Genomic DNA, 16,267 nt, shown 5'->3' on the forward strand with positions numbered 1-16,267 from the left:
ATTTCACTCTCTCAAATTATTTTTGTAGTTTAATTTTTACTAGAGATTTCGGGCTTGACATTCAGTTAATTTATCGTAAGTATAGCAAAATTAGTGATCCTTGAGCTTAAATTTAACAAGAATATTTTTAAATCCGACATAAATTAATTTGAAAAATATTATCAACATATTAAATACGTTGTATAGGTAGGTATCTAACGTAGCCAATAAAGGATATTATAATAGAGTGAAATAAATTTTGTATAGAGATTTTTAAAGAATATAATAAGAATATCTTTTAGGCTTTCAATATACGATGAAACCGAGATTACGTATTAAGTAATCAATTTAACTTAAGTTCGTCAGATGAATAGCCATTAATTAAAGTCAAATCAATTTATCTCTAGGCTTATCGATGTCGACAAATTTTAACAGTAGGTACTCTTGTAACGGCGACAATTTCGATTATACCAAGAGTTCTACTTGATGGCTAAAATATAATGGTACTCAACTATGTATTTAATTAATTACTACCTACTGAAGCAGCCTTCAGTGTTTGTCGAGTATTGATTAAAATACAGCAGATAGGTAGATACCTACATAATAATTTCATAGCGTTTGGAAAACGGTACTGTTCAAGTCCAAAAAATAAGTCATAAGACATTTATTGATTTCACGTTAACTGTATGCGTTATAAAATTACAAAATTCAAGGTACCTACTTCATAAATAATATTAACTGTGATTATAATCGCTACGTCTGTAAATAGTAAGGAAACTTCGCTAATCAGCTGACCGATTTCCATACAAAGTCCAAATTTTTTTCTACGAATTCAGCAAAGTTGTAGAACAAAAGTTGTTCAGTTTCTTGAGAAGAAGCTCCTGTCAAAATGCGTCTGACGTCTTACCAGTCACCCTGTATAATAAACGTTCAACTTTTACAGTTGTTTCCATTTAGTAGCCTGAAAGTACCCCTATATGACTATCCACATTCCACAGTAAAAGTATGTGACACAGTTCCACGCTTTCAGCCCGCTGGCTTAAACGACTCGTATCTCAAGTTTCCTTCAGTAAATGTTCAATGTTATCGAGCGTCAGAACTATACTTTTATGGGTCCACATGTGTGATACCACGGTGTCGTATAATATAACGTCGCGTATAATATATTGTATGATATAACTGGGCAGTATACTCGTATAGCTACTTAAACTTCCTTGAGTAAGTACCGATAGATATATCAAACATTACATTAATAATACTGTTGAAATGTATATAATTGGAAGGTTGTTAAGCAACCGCCTAACAAGTACAAAACTAAAAGAGTGAATAACCCATTTATCATTTTAAACAATTATTTTTCCTAGCTGTTACGAAGAAACCTTGTAAATATAAGCAGTGAAAAGCAATTAGGTTCTGTTGTCAGTGGTCGTTAATCAGAAGCTGTTTTCAAATGCAATTTAGTTTCTTTAACGACATCTTTGAAACTTTTATAGGTTAAAGCTATAAAAATGTATCAGATAGTAAGTAGATAAATCTAGAGTTACTAAGAGTAAGTAACTCTAATTCAGTTTACACTAAAATATGTCGGTATGAAATTATAAAAAGTTGTTCTTCATCAAACGGGGATACAAGACCAAAATATAATGCTCATAGTTATAAACCATTGCTGGGTATTTATAGCCTTTAGATTCAAGGATTTCGAGTAAGATCTACCCTCTTCTTTATGAGCAGGAGCGATAATCAGAAACTATTGTTTATCAAATATTTACGTAATTTACGTGATTTTCAAGAGTTCATTATTTTTACATTATTGAACTACTTAATGAAACACAATCCCCAATATAAATTATTTATTTGGATACTACGACTAATACTTATATTATGTATATATATATTTTATAGGCAGTAAAATCGTTTACCTATAAATAATGTGTTAAGTGAAATTATTCGGTAACAAAAATATAAGGAATTTTCCTCTTTTATATGCTTGGTATAAACATAGTTTCCTATACCTAGGTGCTATAGGTATCAACAAAACAATAATAAATAATTTATTAGACCCTTACTTCCTACACAATGACTGATTCAGTTTCAAGTTATTTGACCTAATAACATTCCAAGAATCGATATAGTGAACAAAGAGTGAAGTTTCAATTATCATAAAATAATATATCTAAGTCTTCTATCTTATCTTATACAAAAAAGTCTAAAGATAATTAAATTTGTGACGAAATACTACATATGCGCTACATAGTCTCCATCGTTAAAGGAAATTTAGAGCGGAGTCGCTTCGTCCTTTTATCTTAAAAGCATAGGAGCCATGTTGCTGACTGTGATTCTAAGAGATAATTTTATTGCATTTGTCTAGACACTAACTAATGCTTGTTAAGGATTTAGCGTCCCGTATGGACAGATTCATACGTAACCGATAGTACCTTAATGCTATCTTCTATTGGACGTTTTCAGAGCTTTGTGTCTTACAATCTATTAGATTTATTAGATTGTAGATGTGAGAAGTATTATATGTAGTAGTATTATATGTGAAGTATTATATACCTACTATTAGTAATGAAAACGTTCTCAATGCACTGTGGGAGTGAAGTAATGCGATGATACGTTCTAAACATTACATAATTGCTTTATCATTTGGAAAGATTTTATTCAAAAAATCCAAGAATAATTGATACATCTGCATTTAAATACATGTTTTTTTTATTAATCTAGAAAAAAAATATCACCCAAAGCCAATCATAAACATCTCGCATCTTTAAATTGTGCGGGAAAATCTAATTTAGAAAAAAGTCTGTTTAGAAACACAGACTTTTGGTCATCTGATACGACCTGTGGATACGACACTCAATATAGGTACAAAATTTGTACACTCACTGAACAAATTTTGCCATTATACTGTAGATAATATGCCTGCTCTATGTATTTGAACTTACTCTCTGATGCGAGTATATCCCCATATATTTAAATCATCTGGCCAAGATCTTAAAAATAATTTTGCTCATATTTTTGTAATATGTATATTAACATATGATAAAATGCAATCAACACCTCATATCTTGGTAATATAGAGATAGGTAAAGAGATACTTAACTTCTTAGGTACCGCCTCTGGGAAAATATCCACGTGTCTACAGATATTGACTTTCATAAGTTATAATGAAAACGTGGTGAAACCGTTTTATATCTCCTCTATTCAAAACATCGTCGCCCGAATGAAGGTCACGCCCGTATTTTTTCTGAAGAATCCGCCCTCACAGTGTAAACATTCAAATAATTTAAAACCTTAATTCACATTACGTTCCTCGTCGAGATGAAAATGTTTTCACAAATTACTCTCGTAACGTGTCAGAGGAATGCTTCATTTGGCGTCCTTTTATTCAGAGCCAAGTTCATTTTGCCAAAAATTCAAAAAATATTTACATTATCTAAACTTGACATCAACAATAGGCCTTTGAAGTATTTTGGAATATTTCATAAATTCAAAACCAAGAACATTTTTATAGAAGGGCGTTACAATATTACAACAAGCATACCTAATGAAACGAAACGAAAAACGTTTTTTGTAAAGAATCCGTTTGAAAAAGCCCACTTACCTATTATTTTGTCATAGAAGGACCCAATATACATAGTCTACCGAATTTAAGAAGGATTGCTTATATCATGGAAAATAAATTGATAAAAAAAAAATTTACAAGAAGTACAAAGAGTACTTCTTTTAAGAATAAGAGTTTTCTGAATTAGGTCATTATTAGTAGTTTTAAATACCCTGGCTTATAACTACCATAGATATGATATCGTAATGCAAACCCTCTTGTGTTGAAGAATAGATATATTTTTAAAGTAATACTTCGATGAAATTGAAGTGGTACAAATATTAACTAAGGTGATTTTCTTTACAGATGCAACACTCCTTGCTTCCATTATTATTACTCGCCATAGTAACAGTTTGTTCAACAAATGAAATTCCAATGATGAATCGTCTCGAGTTAGAAAATTTCTTTGGAAATCAAGACAACGACAATACATTAAATAACAGATTACAAAATAGAGATACTAAAAAAATATTTTTTAAGCAATTACTCAACCGGCTTCCACTATTAAAACCTGAAATTACAAATCTGATTTTTGAATACGAGGAAGATAATGGAGACAGCCACATTTTACACGATCGCAATAATAAAGAATACAATTTGGACGATTATTTAACTCAAGAACTACGGAGAGAATATCCGAAGCAGACAAATAGTATACCTGCGCAATTTGATAGAAATCCGGAGACGAGTAGAACATCTAATCAAAATGAATTAGATAAACAACATGAGGAGAGAGATTTTGAGAAAATTCTTGATAATCGTTTAAATTTTTTTGAGGATGAACAAAAATTTGCACCAGCTAGCCCATTATTGATCTTAAAAATACGTTTATCATATTTAGCCAATGATATTAAGCCTAAGCTTCCAAAAGATTATACATATACGCAACTAGTACCGCTTCATTCAGAAGATAAAAATAAAGAAGACGGGGCATACGATAAAATACTGCAAAATGACCTCGACTCAGCTGTAAAAGTTAAAAGGGAAGAAGCTGATAACACCAATGAAGCGGGTAAGTTAATTTAAATTAAAGATGTGACATTATGTAACTCTATTATAGAATATTTCATAGATTTAAGAATCATTATCGTTCTTGATAATATTATTGATCAGATAGATTAAAAGCCACATCTAAATTACTTATATAAATAAACAAAAAACAAAAGTAAGTACCTAAAAATTAGTTAAGTACATATTTTTTTATTGTTTAATAAAAAATATATACTTACGCCATTTAATTTGTTGTGTCTTACGACTTGTATTTTGTGAAGTGTTATTTCATTTTAATATAAAATAAAATAAAACTGAATCACTTCACACTGTATTTTTATCAAATTATTAATGAAACAAATTACTTAATTCCAGAAACGGATACGGACAAGAACAAAAAAATAAAGAAGAGGATATTTTCGCTCTGGAGCAGATTACAAGGTCTCCACAGGGGACACGAGTTGCACCATCGCAGGCATTTACACGCATTCTACGGCCTTCCCGACGACGGCGGCGGCGGCGGCGACGGTGGCGCCCTCACAGCCGAGACACGAGCGACCTTCCTGCGACCACCCGGTTCACCCTTAAGATGGGGTTAATTAATGAGTTCCCAGACCAATAGAACCTCATTATATTTTAACATAAGTATCCATATATTGGACGGTACACGGAGTAGGCGTAACAAGCTGAATAGTACAATAATTTGAAGAAGGTTTTACCCCGAATATTGACAGTATGTACCAACTGTTATATTATTCCTCAAGGTTTTGAATTTTGTATGAACATTTTCAAATGTAGATTATAAGGCCCTTGTATATTTTTATGTATCGCTTAATCTATAATATAAAAATGAATCCCAAAATGTGTTGGTAAGCGCATAACTTGAGAACGGCTGAACCGATTTCGTTAATTCTTTTTTTATTATATTCCTTGAAGTACGAGGATGGTTCTTACGTAGAGAAAACGTAAATATGTACCACGGGCGAAGCCGGGGCGGACCGCTAGTATAAGATAAATATTAAGACCAATGTTCCAAGCAATTTAAATGACGAAATAAATATTTCGTATGTTTTTCCATATAAGTTAATAACTTTTATATTTAGTTAACTGTTAAGTTTATTACCTAATTGTAAATATTTTACAGGAAGTAAATCCGAACTATTATAATAGACTTGAATATGTTTTTATTGTCTTATAATTACACATCAATTAGTTAATTTCCTTATTTTATAAGTTGGCTCAAATAAGTTGTAAATGTTAATAGCTTCCATGAAAATTGATTAAGTTTTAACAGATTTATATTAGAAGATATTCTGATATTCTATACCTATATTATAAAGGTTTCCTATTAAATAATTATACTTACTCATATCTAGATAAACACAAATAATCATCTTATAATAATATCGATAAATATATCTATACTGTCAACTATGATTCTATAATATGTGTAAATAAAACAAAGCATACTCTTCTTGAGTTTTATTGAAATTTATCCTTTTGATTAGTTATAACGCCATCTATTGATGATCTACGGATCAATACAAAATGGACACATCACACAGCTCAATAGTGATATGTCAGAAACATAACCTTTTAGATAAGGTACATATTCATATCACCTGATATCGTTATAAAACTTATATGGTTTAATATTAATTAGAATAAATACAATTAACTTAATTTGTGAATAAAAAATTGATGCAGGATGGCGGTAAGTAGATCATCATATCTACTTGATCATCATAATAGTATAAATATGTACTATTTTATCTTACGAAATATAATTGTTCCCATCAACAATTCAAGAGAATTCTATGTAAACAGAATAATTTGTTTTTAGAAACTATCTTAAGTAAACGTGAAATCTACTACTTGCGCGATAAGCGAAAGATGTTTTTGTTTATTTTGAAAATAATAGAATTTACTTTTGGCAGCTACAATGATGTTGCTACATTTAATAAAATAAATATATTTTCGAATGTCTAACATTTTTTTCTTTAATATAAGTCTGTATCTTATCAAAACAATTTACAAACAAAATTATTACATTAATGTTTTAGAAAGATTACAATTAATATAATACTTATATATCTAAAGTCTATAAAACGAAAGAACACCACAAGACTCAAAATTGTATTAGGTACCTGTAAGGCTGTATGTCAAAATTAGTTCCGAAAATATCCGTAAGGTTCGTAAGGTTCCTTAAGCAATCATTGCTCAAGATATCGCGCCAGATTTGAATATTGTATACTGATTATAGAAGATTTTTAACCGACTTCAAAAAAAAGGAGGAGGTTATCAATTCGGCCGGTATGTTTTTTTTTTTTTTTTTTATGTATGTACACCGATTTCTCCGTGGTTTCTGAACCGATTTACGTGATTCTTTTTTTGTTCGATGCGGGATGGTGTCGAATTGGTCCCATAAAAATTTTATTCGGATAGGCCCAGTAGTTTTTATTTTATGACCATTTTTGTCTGTATTTGTAAATGTTGCAAGTGCAAGTTTGAAGTCGGTTGTTTTTAACGCAGTTATTGACTTGTGGCCTTATCCGTTTCTTGGTAAATGAACCACTGCTGACTCCGTTGATTTCCTTATTGGCAATAATTATGAACTCATGTTGAAAACGTTATCTACATTTTCTACAGCTGAATGAAAACGTAGATAACGTAGTTAATTAGTAGATTTGTTCATTATATGTATTATCTATTATCCCGACCGCGAAATTTCGCACACTTTTGCAGCGAGCATGAACAACGGGAGACACGTAAAAGTCTTTAATTTCGAAATGTATAATACTCACGTAAAATCAAACATAAGAAAGTACTAAAGTTATCGTTTTTAAAGGGTAAAACACCAACAATTTTATATGGATTTTGGCTATCTTCATGCACTTGGCGAGTCCGTGCTGCCCTACATTTAAAGAAAATTCCTTATGAGGAGCGCTCTGTAGACATTGTGCAGAAACAAGCACACTTATCGGAACAATTTCGAGCCATCCACCCGTCTCAAAAGGTCCCTGCGTTGATTATTGGTAAGAATTTGAATAAAAATAACTAATATGGTATGCAAGAATGAAGTGAAGTCCTATATCCTCGTATGTTTATAGGTAGATCTAGATGCATCTCATTACTAAGAAAGAATTTACCTGTATTACGCTTTAATGACCATGTGAATATCTTTACTTCTTCGGATGCTTACTTTACAATTTTATACTAACATTAATTTTATAAAATAAAATAAAAAATAATTACAAAGCTATAGACAACAGACACGTCGTGTTCAAACAAATTTTAGAACAAAATGAAAAAAATTCAAAGCGCTGCAGAACCCTATTCATCAAACATCATTATAAATTATTACTCAACGCAACCCCTGAAGTGTCCTTACATGAAAGACGTGGGTACAACTTTTGTCACGAATATATAGGCACGTCACAAAACGGGTACGGCCAAAAGGCAATTCCCTCAGGCATTACGAATAATAACTTCCTTCTTGCAGAAAATATTTTGTGACGAAACCTGATTATATGTTGGCAGCACGCGAAAAGGAATTTCAGATATTCCTTTCAAATTTTCACATACAAATTGCCAGCAAACGGTATGATATTGGTTGTTATAACACATCTATATGTTCACACGACGATAAAAGGTTCTAATACTTTTCAATATCCGCACGATTCCACCTAAACGAAAAGCTTTGATTTCAGATTCTCACCATGATCTCATTTTATTCGTCAATCTCGTATAAAGAGCCACTTAAAATTTTGTCTTGAGAGTACAGATTTTTAAAACTTAAATATTAATTTGTTTAGTTGGGAACATGGGTTGGACATAGGTGGTATAATTGTTTATATTCTATTATTACTAATTAAATAGATTTAACATAAATCATTATAGCGGCAATAATCTGCAATTAAAATTTAAAATATTGCCCACACAATATTTAATTCCAAATATTTTATTATTTATACCATCTCGATTTGAAACGTTAAAAGAAAACACATTTCCTCATCTTATTCAGCCTCACGATTTCAACTCAACGACCATACACTCGACGTAGCTCGAACAGATTTCTAATTTGCACCGTCCGTGTAGCAAATAAAACCGTGTCCCCAAAACCAGCGCGGTTCAATAAAAATAAACAATAGTGTGATGATTGAGGTTATTAACTGGAGCACAGTTCAATAACTGCTGATGTCACCGCGCTGTAGTGCTAGCTCCGAACGCTCTATACCCCCGAGTACTGACACTTCACATATGTACTTCACACGATTCTAATTACCATAGTGGTGACTGTATTGCGCACTGAATTAACAAGTGTAGGTATGTCTCCAATGGGTGCATCTTTCCAAAGGACAACTACAAAGTATAGCTATAGTGCAAGAACCTGAAATTTTTCTTTGAGATCATCCCACTGCACTGTATTCTTATCATCAATACATATAATAAAATTCTAGAAAAGTGGTGTCTGTACAATGAAAATATGTAAAAAAAAATTAGCAGGGGTTATTACTAAATCGATCCCAAACCCAAAACTGTCGTTAAAAAAATTTTTGTCTGTTTGTCTGTTTGTCTGTTTGTCGGTTTGTCTGTTTGTCTGTATGTTTGAACACGCTAATCTCAGAAACGGCTTATCCGATTTAAATGCGGTTTTCACTAATATATTGTGGTAAGCTTCATTTAACATTTAGTGTTTATTTCATGTCAATCGGTTCATAAATAAAAAAGTTATGACCATTTAAGTAATCACAGCGAGCATTTGCTAAGGCATTCTATACATTAATTACTTTATTACGTAAATTATACGCTAAAGTTATTCCTTGACATGTCCAGATGATCATATCGAAAGTCCCCAAGCGTGGGGGGGGGGGTGGTTATGCTGAGGGGGTAGTAGGGGGGGTCAAAGGAACTTTATTTAGATTTTTGCTCATAAGTCTAAAACCTGCACGAATAGCATTATGGTTACTTCTAGGTAAATTTTCTATATAAAAGGTCTTTGAAATTATGTCGTAGGTATTATATTTTTAACCCCCGACGCAAAAAGAGGGGTGTTATGTCCGCTATGTGTGTATTGCGTGTCTGTCTGTGCCACCGTAGCTCGCTAACGGGTAATACGAATTAAATGCGTTTTTTTGTTACATTAGTTGTTTATTATATTATTTAGGGGTAAGTGGGAATGAAAAAAACGAATGTTAGTTGTTAATGTAGGTTGTAGGTTATACCCAAGTGATATATCAAATGAAAATAGACGACATGTCAGAAACAATTAGTCAAATTTTATCAAAATCGGTTCATCCATTTATTTGATATAGGGGTAAAAGTGGGAATAAATAAATGAATTTTATCAAATATACTCAAGTGACGTATCTAATAAAAGACATGACGTGTAAAGTACAATAAGACATATTTTATCAAAATTGGTTCATCCATTTATTAGATAAAAGTGGCAATAAAAGTTGTCAAATATACCTAAGTGGCATATCAAATGAAAGGGCATGACCTGACGTGAGAAGTATAATGAGGCATAGGTATTTAATCAAAATCGGTTCATCCATTTATTATACAGGGTGTCACACTTTCGGTATACTAAGCGCGAAGGGACTTGTAGTTTTGCATACACTGATCACGTAAAAAATACTCAAATAACAAAATTACGTGAAAAATTTTTTGCTAAATTTTTCCTTAAAATCCATGTATTCTTCTCTAGCTTCGCGCAGCCGGCATATATCGCTTTGCTAATGTGAGCATTTTGTCTATGAAAACATAATCTTAAACGATAGCTCACGTGCGGGTGGCCATGTTGGGCGGGTTGCTTTTTAGAGGTGTACACATGGAATTTTAAGAACTCCTCTATTTGAAATAAAAAATGCGTCTGGAATTTTATAAGTATTTTTTACGTACTCAGCGTATGCAAAACTACAAGTCCCTTTGCGCTTAGTATACCGAAAGTGGGACACCCTGTATAGTAGAGGGGTAAAAGTGGGAATGAAAAAAACGAATGTTGTCTGTTATACCCAAGTGATATATCAAATGAAAAAAGACGACCTGTCAGTAACAACAAGTCAAATTATATCAAAATCGGTTCATCAATTTATTTGATATAGGGGTTAAAGTGGGAATAAATAAATAAATTTTATCAAATATACTCAAGTGACGTATCTAATGAAAGATATGACGTGTAAAGTACAATAAGACATAATATTTTATCAAAATTGGTTCATCCATTTATTGGATATAATATGTAGGTATAAAAGTGGGAATAAAAGTTGTCGAATATACCCAAGTGGCATATCAAATGAAAGGGCATGACTTGACGTGAGAAGTATAATGAGGCATATTTAATCAAAATCGGTTCATCCATTTATTGATTTATAGCGGTAAAAGTGGGAATGAATAATCGAATGTGGTCAAATAATATAATCAAGCGGCATATCAAATGACGTGTGAATTACAATTAGTCATGTTTTATCAAAATTGGTTAATCTGTTTATTACATATAGGGCACCTTAGGGGTGATAGTGGGGATAAATAATCCAAATGGAGTACCAAACGAAAGGATATGACATGTACATAATATATAGGTATGATTAGACAATAGACATGGTTTAGATCAAAATCGGTTCTGCCATTTACTAGGGGTGAAAGGGAAAAGTTGAAAGTCTGTGAAAGTAGAAGGAATATGGGAGCGGGAGAATAACCACATCCTGGAAATTTTGAACTCTTCTGTACCTAAGTTTTATACCTAGCTCAGTTTAGTAATAAATTTTACTAACAGTTCTTTTGTGTTATTATTTATTTTATTTCTTAACTTTATAATAATGTGTAAGTACTTATAATTTAGTTGTATATGATAGTACGTGTTTCAAGACGTGTTTACTCAATAATTGTGTGTTAAGTAGTAACTACTATGCAGTCACTATTCCACGCGGACGAAGTCGCGGGCACAGCTAGTTTTTAATATAGTTTTAGATATAATAAGTAAATCGTAATTAATTAATAATTCGAAATCATCAGAATGTTCCCTTTAAGTACATATATTATTCAAGTCACTAGTCAGAATTTTTGTAAGTATGTATTTGAAATAGTTTTATTACTTTACGATTTATTTTTATACAGATTTCTTTTCTAGACCTACCAAATATAATAACAGCTAGCTTATCCGACACCTACTTATGTAGTCGTATTATCGTATAGGCATGGTGAATTGAGTGAGTTTCAAGGAATCATGAGATACACCGAGAAAAATGACTAAGTACCGTTTTAATTTTTAATTTTTATGTCATACTTATTTTAGCAAATTTAGGTATTTCAGTGCTGTGCTTACATAGATTCGGCTATTTTTCATAAGATACCTACCTAATCTTTATTATAAATAAAATAGTTAAATAAATCTTATTCAAATAAATGAGGGTGATGAACATATATCTGCGTTAACATCGTAACAGACAGGTCAATAACTCCTTCAGATACGTCGTATACAAAAACCTCTTAATAAATTACCACCTATTTGGGTCAGTCTATTGACTGGAAACATTACAACATATGCATATGAAATGCTTTCAGACTTCGTTGTTCATTGTTGCTTTATTATCCACCATAAATACATAAATTTAAGAGATTCTTATTCAGATTATGAATGACTTTTATGCTATGTTTACATATTGTGTACATTGAAATAATGGAAGCAAACAGGATTAAATACTTAAAGCTTATTTAATTTTGATTAATATAAGTAACTGATGGAAAAAAGCTTATTTATTTTCTTTAATTGTACTTTTATATAAGTTCTTATTAAGGAGTATTAAATACGACATAAACATATATCAGATCATCCAATTTCAACTTTAAACAATATATTTTAAGATAGTATATATATGAATAATTTTGTAGTCACTCCTCAACCTATTAATTATAGGATCGTCACCTATATATATGTACCTATCTGTAATAGCCCTTCAGCCAGTTATTGCACGCCTCATAAGCGAAGCGTTGAGGTGGGTACTACTGTCACTTCGCGCAAAACATCTGATTTTTCAAACTTAAAATGTCTTTATGTATCATACATTGCACTTGTAAGATAATACATACACACACATATTAAGAAAAAACACTATTTTTAACGTTCATGATATTTTTGATGTCATTTTTGTTATTTAAACTAGTTAAAAAACAGTTTAAAAAAGTTCTGTCTTGGACGTCCGTGTGTCTGTATGTGCGGATCCTTTTTCTTGTTAACACGATAGCGACCGAAATACTTTACTAATCGAGTCTTTTTTTTTCTCTTACGCTTGAGTATGCTCAGGAATAGAACCCTTTCATTTTTCAGGGTCTGATTCGATGTGGTTTAATTGTTATTAAATAAACAAAAATAATAATTAATAAATATTTATTAAGAAAAAATTATGAGGCGTGCACTTTTGGATTTTCCAAATTATTTTATACGTAGCATTAATACGCAGAAAACCTGTAGTAAATTAGGTTCACTAAGAGAGAATATCTATAATTTACCAGATGATGATACTATCGTGGAGTCAATGGCTATAATTAATTATCTGGAAGATACTCGACCTACACCAACTTTGACACCGCCTACTCCGTTATTGAAGGCCCGCATGCAAGAAATTTGCGAGGTAAGTAAATTCTGAACAATTCTATGCATAAATTTGTAAGAACTCAAGCGAGCTCGTTCAGAAGTTAATAGAAATTTGACATGTCCCTTCACGAAGTTTCCTACTTTGCACTGACTTTTTATGTAATATATTAATCTGTCAGGATTGCGAGTTCCATTTGTTTACCTTTTACGCAATAAAGTTAGTAATAAAATTCGGATTAATTCAAATAAAAATTATTATATAAAAAACATCAATGGAACAAAGTCTCGAAAGTTCGAATCCCACTTGACAAGCTTCTTCAAATTTCTATTGCTTTTGTCTAAAATTTCGTTCAGTTTATTTTCAGTTATTGCGAGGTAAACATTTTTTTAATTTTTGATAATGAGAATCAGAAAAGTATTAAATCAATCTCCGTTACATATTGTTTGCACAGAGCTAAGTGGCATAGGAAATACATTTTAAGCCTAACAAAAATATAGTTAAAGTTTTACAATTTATACAGACCGTGGTTTCCGGCATTCAACCGCTGCAAAATATTGGCTTAAAGAGTTATTTTGATTCGGAAGATAAATACAAAGCGTTTACTAAACACTGGACGAAACGCGGACTTCAGAGCCTCGAAAAACTTCTCCAAAATTCTGCAGGAAGCTTTTGCATTGGCGACCAACTGACGAAAGCTGATTTGTGCCTGGTACCTCAAGTCTTTAATGCAGTCACCAGGTATCACTAATTTTTGGATTAAAAGTGATAATGAAAAGTTAAACACAAGCAACTCTTGATATTTTTGGGTTTAGTGGATAAAAATCCTGTCTTATTCTCGTTGAATATGAATAACATTACCTAACGGTGCGTTTATATCAAACGAACAGAGAGCTAGAGCTAGAGCAGGAGCGATTCTTTCGCGATCTTTTAGTGTACAAACGAAAACTTGTATTCAGTGTTGTTCCGTATGAACATATACCTACGCAGTAATGAACAACGACAGAATGCCTGTTCACACTAAAATAATTGGACATAATGGGGTTAGAATGAGCATTAGCTCGTTTGATGTAAATGCACTGAAACCTGTCAAAATCGAATTAATTCGTTTAGAAATGACGTGTCATGTAGGTTAATAAATATATTATTGTATAAAGGTATATGCAATATAGGTACCCTCTTTGCCTGGTTGGCAAAAGTAACTCGTAAGAATCCTTATTTAGCTAGTGGTAAAATAAAACCCATTAAGACCGTTAATGATAAATCATAAAACTGGTTTTATATTAGTTATTGAAATATCTTGTGAGTCACAATGGCACCTAGATTACTGCGAATCAATTTTCACAATACGCTAAAGAAATTGATATTTAATAAATATTAATAGGATTGTTTCGTGTTCCCTCTGGGGAAATTTTGAAGATATATCATTATTGCTTATTAGAAACGATTTACTTTGGCTCTCTCATCTTCTCTCATCTTCATCAGCCCATATACGTTCCCACTGCTGGGACACCGGCCTCCTATGAGGGTACAGGCCATAATCCACCACGCTGGCCAAGTGCGTATTGGCGGATGACACATGTTGTCGAACTTATTAATTCTTCGACATGTCGGTTTCCTCACGATGTTTTCCTTCACCGTTCGAGCAGTGGTGATGTTACAACATGCGCAGATAAATTGAAAAATCAATTTATTTCCTGCGCGCTCGCCTGGTCTCGAACCCCGGACTTATCGATTCGAAGTCCGAGGTCTCACCACTGAGCCACCACTGCTCTCTTTACTTTGGCTAAGTATATTTAAATAATTCTGTGTGCTGATAGTCTGAATGTGAATTTTTAACTCTTTCTATTATTTCTAGCTCAAGTCATGGCAAAATATAAATATAATATGAAAATGCTAATATTGATAGATTTCCTTTGGATGTAACTATGTTTATATAATATATCATTTAATGAAACTGTGTTATATTCAATTTTTCCAAACCATCTTCATGACGATAAAAAATACTTCGCCCAATTGTATGACCAATTGTATATGTAGGTATGTTAAGTGGTTGAAGACATTTGGCATTTCTAACGAGAATTGGTTACGAGTTATACAAAATAATAAAACAAGGATAAATTATTAAAACATAATGTTATTCCTTGAGTGAAAAAATATTGGAATCTTTGGAACATTATAATAGAAAAACATAAAAAATATATTTTTGACATAAAACAATAAAGAGTAGACTATAGAATTATGTTTAATAGTAGAAATGAGAGAAATATAGTTAACAACTTTTCTTCCAGACACGAGTTGGAACTCGGCGAATATCCGATACTTTCTAAATTATATGAAAAACTATTAAAAGAAGAAACTTTCGAGGAAACGCACCCTAACAATGTTAGGGGCCGAAAATAAATACTTACTTGGCTTTAATAAACTTTTTGATTGGATAACGTCTTTTATTTCGCATGTCATATTTTACTAAGTATTGTGGCTCTTACTAAAATTATGTGTGACAATAATCATCAATAAATTATGATAATACCTATATCGAGTAAGCAATAATATAAATCTAAAATCTTTGATAATTCGAATTAAGTCCTAACACTAGGAAGAAGGTTGCAAGAGTTCAAAAAATGACATCAATATCACTTCATTCTTCTTTATTTATATAGTTTTAGTGGATGTAGTAGATATACCTCGTTTAATGTTAATGATAATCTACCTACATACCTATACAGGGTGCCCCACTTTATAAGTATTTTTTACGTACTCAGCGTATGCAAAACTATAACCTCCTTTGAGCTTAGTATACCAACAGTGGGACACCCTGTATAACATATATAGATAAGGTAAACAAACAATAATCCCTATAACTTCACAACTAAAGTTATACGACGTATTTTAACGACGGAAACTTTGATAGTAAACAATTCACAGCAACCTAATTAATTATACTGCTTATTCAAATAGAATACGGCGGTACCTATCAGAACTTGCAAGTTCAGGTAAGGGTTACCACGTTATTAGTCAAAGTTTTATCATGCCGCCCAAAACATACTTAGATGACAAACGATTATAGAATACTAAATACTTTAAGAACAACGTTTTT

General features: G+C 31.8%; 2 protein-coding genes across 2 annotated transcripts in view; both read left to right on the forward strand.

Annotated features, from left to right (window-relative positions):
• The window catches only part of LOC149909614 (uncharacterized), a 28,879-nt gene extending 23,468 nt beyond the window's left edge, over positions 1 to 5,411 (forward strand). Inside the window, exons 2-3 of the mRNA XM_090117856.1 lie at positions 3,890 to 4,595; positions 4,949 to 5,411. Of these exons, the coding sequence (XP_089973982.1) occupies positions 3,890 to 4,595; positions 4,949 to 5,172 (930 nt within the window). The 3' untranslated portion in view covers positions 5,173 to 5,411. The remainder of the gene's footprint in view (positions 1 to 3,889; positions 4,596 to 4,948) is intronic.
• Positions 5,412 to 6,149: 738 nt separating this feature from the next.
• On the forward strand, positions 6,150 to 15,608 carry LOC149909615 (putative maleylacetoacetate isomerase 1). Its single transcript, XM_090117873.1, has 5 exons — positions 6,150 to 6,287; positions 7,422 to 7,608; positions 13,088 to 13,206; positions 13,691 to 13,908; positions 15,459 to 15,608. The coding sequence occupies exons 1-5, from the start codon at positions 6,282 to 6,284 to the stop codon at positions 15,568 to 15,570; spliced, it is 642 nt and encodes a 213-aa protein (XP_089973999.1). The 5' UTR covers positions 6,150 to 6,281; the 3' UTR covers positions 15,571 to 15,608.
• Positions 15,609 to 16,267: the final 659 nt, after the last annotated feature.

This window comes from Colias eurytheme, chromosome 3 (genome assembly GCF_061535395.1).
Source record: "Colias eurytheme isolate Ceu_HAF_F1 chromosome 3, ilColEury1 Martin Lab GWU primary, whole genome shotgun sequence".
Lineage (NCBI taxonomy): Eukaryota > Metazoa > Arthropoda > Insecta > Lepidoptera > Pieridae > Colias > Colias eurytheme.

What these genes read in the sequence shown, in the direction of transcription:
- LOC149909615 (XM_090117873.1), top strand. An exon ending in GGTCCCTGCGTTGATTATTG is followed by an intron (nt 7,609 to 13,087) that starts GTAAGAATTTGA and finishes ATAATTTACCAG; the next exon opens with ATGATGATACTATCGTGGAG. An exon ending in GCATGCAAGAAATTTGCGAG is followed by an intron (nt 13,207 to 13,690) that starts GTAAGTAAATTC and finishes CAATTTATACAG; the next exon opens with ACCGTGGTTTCCGGCATTCA.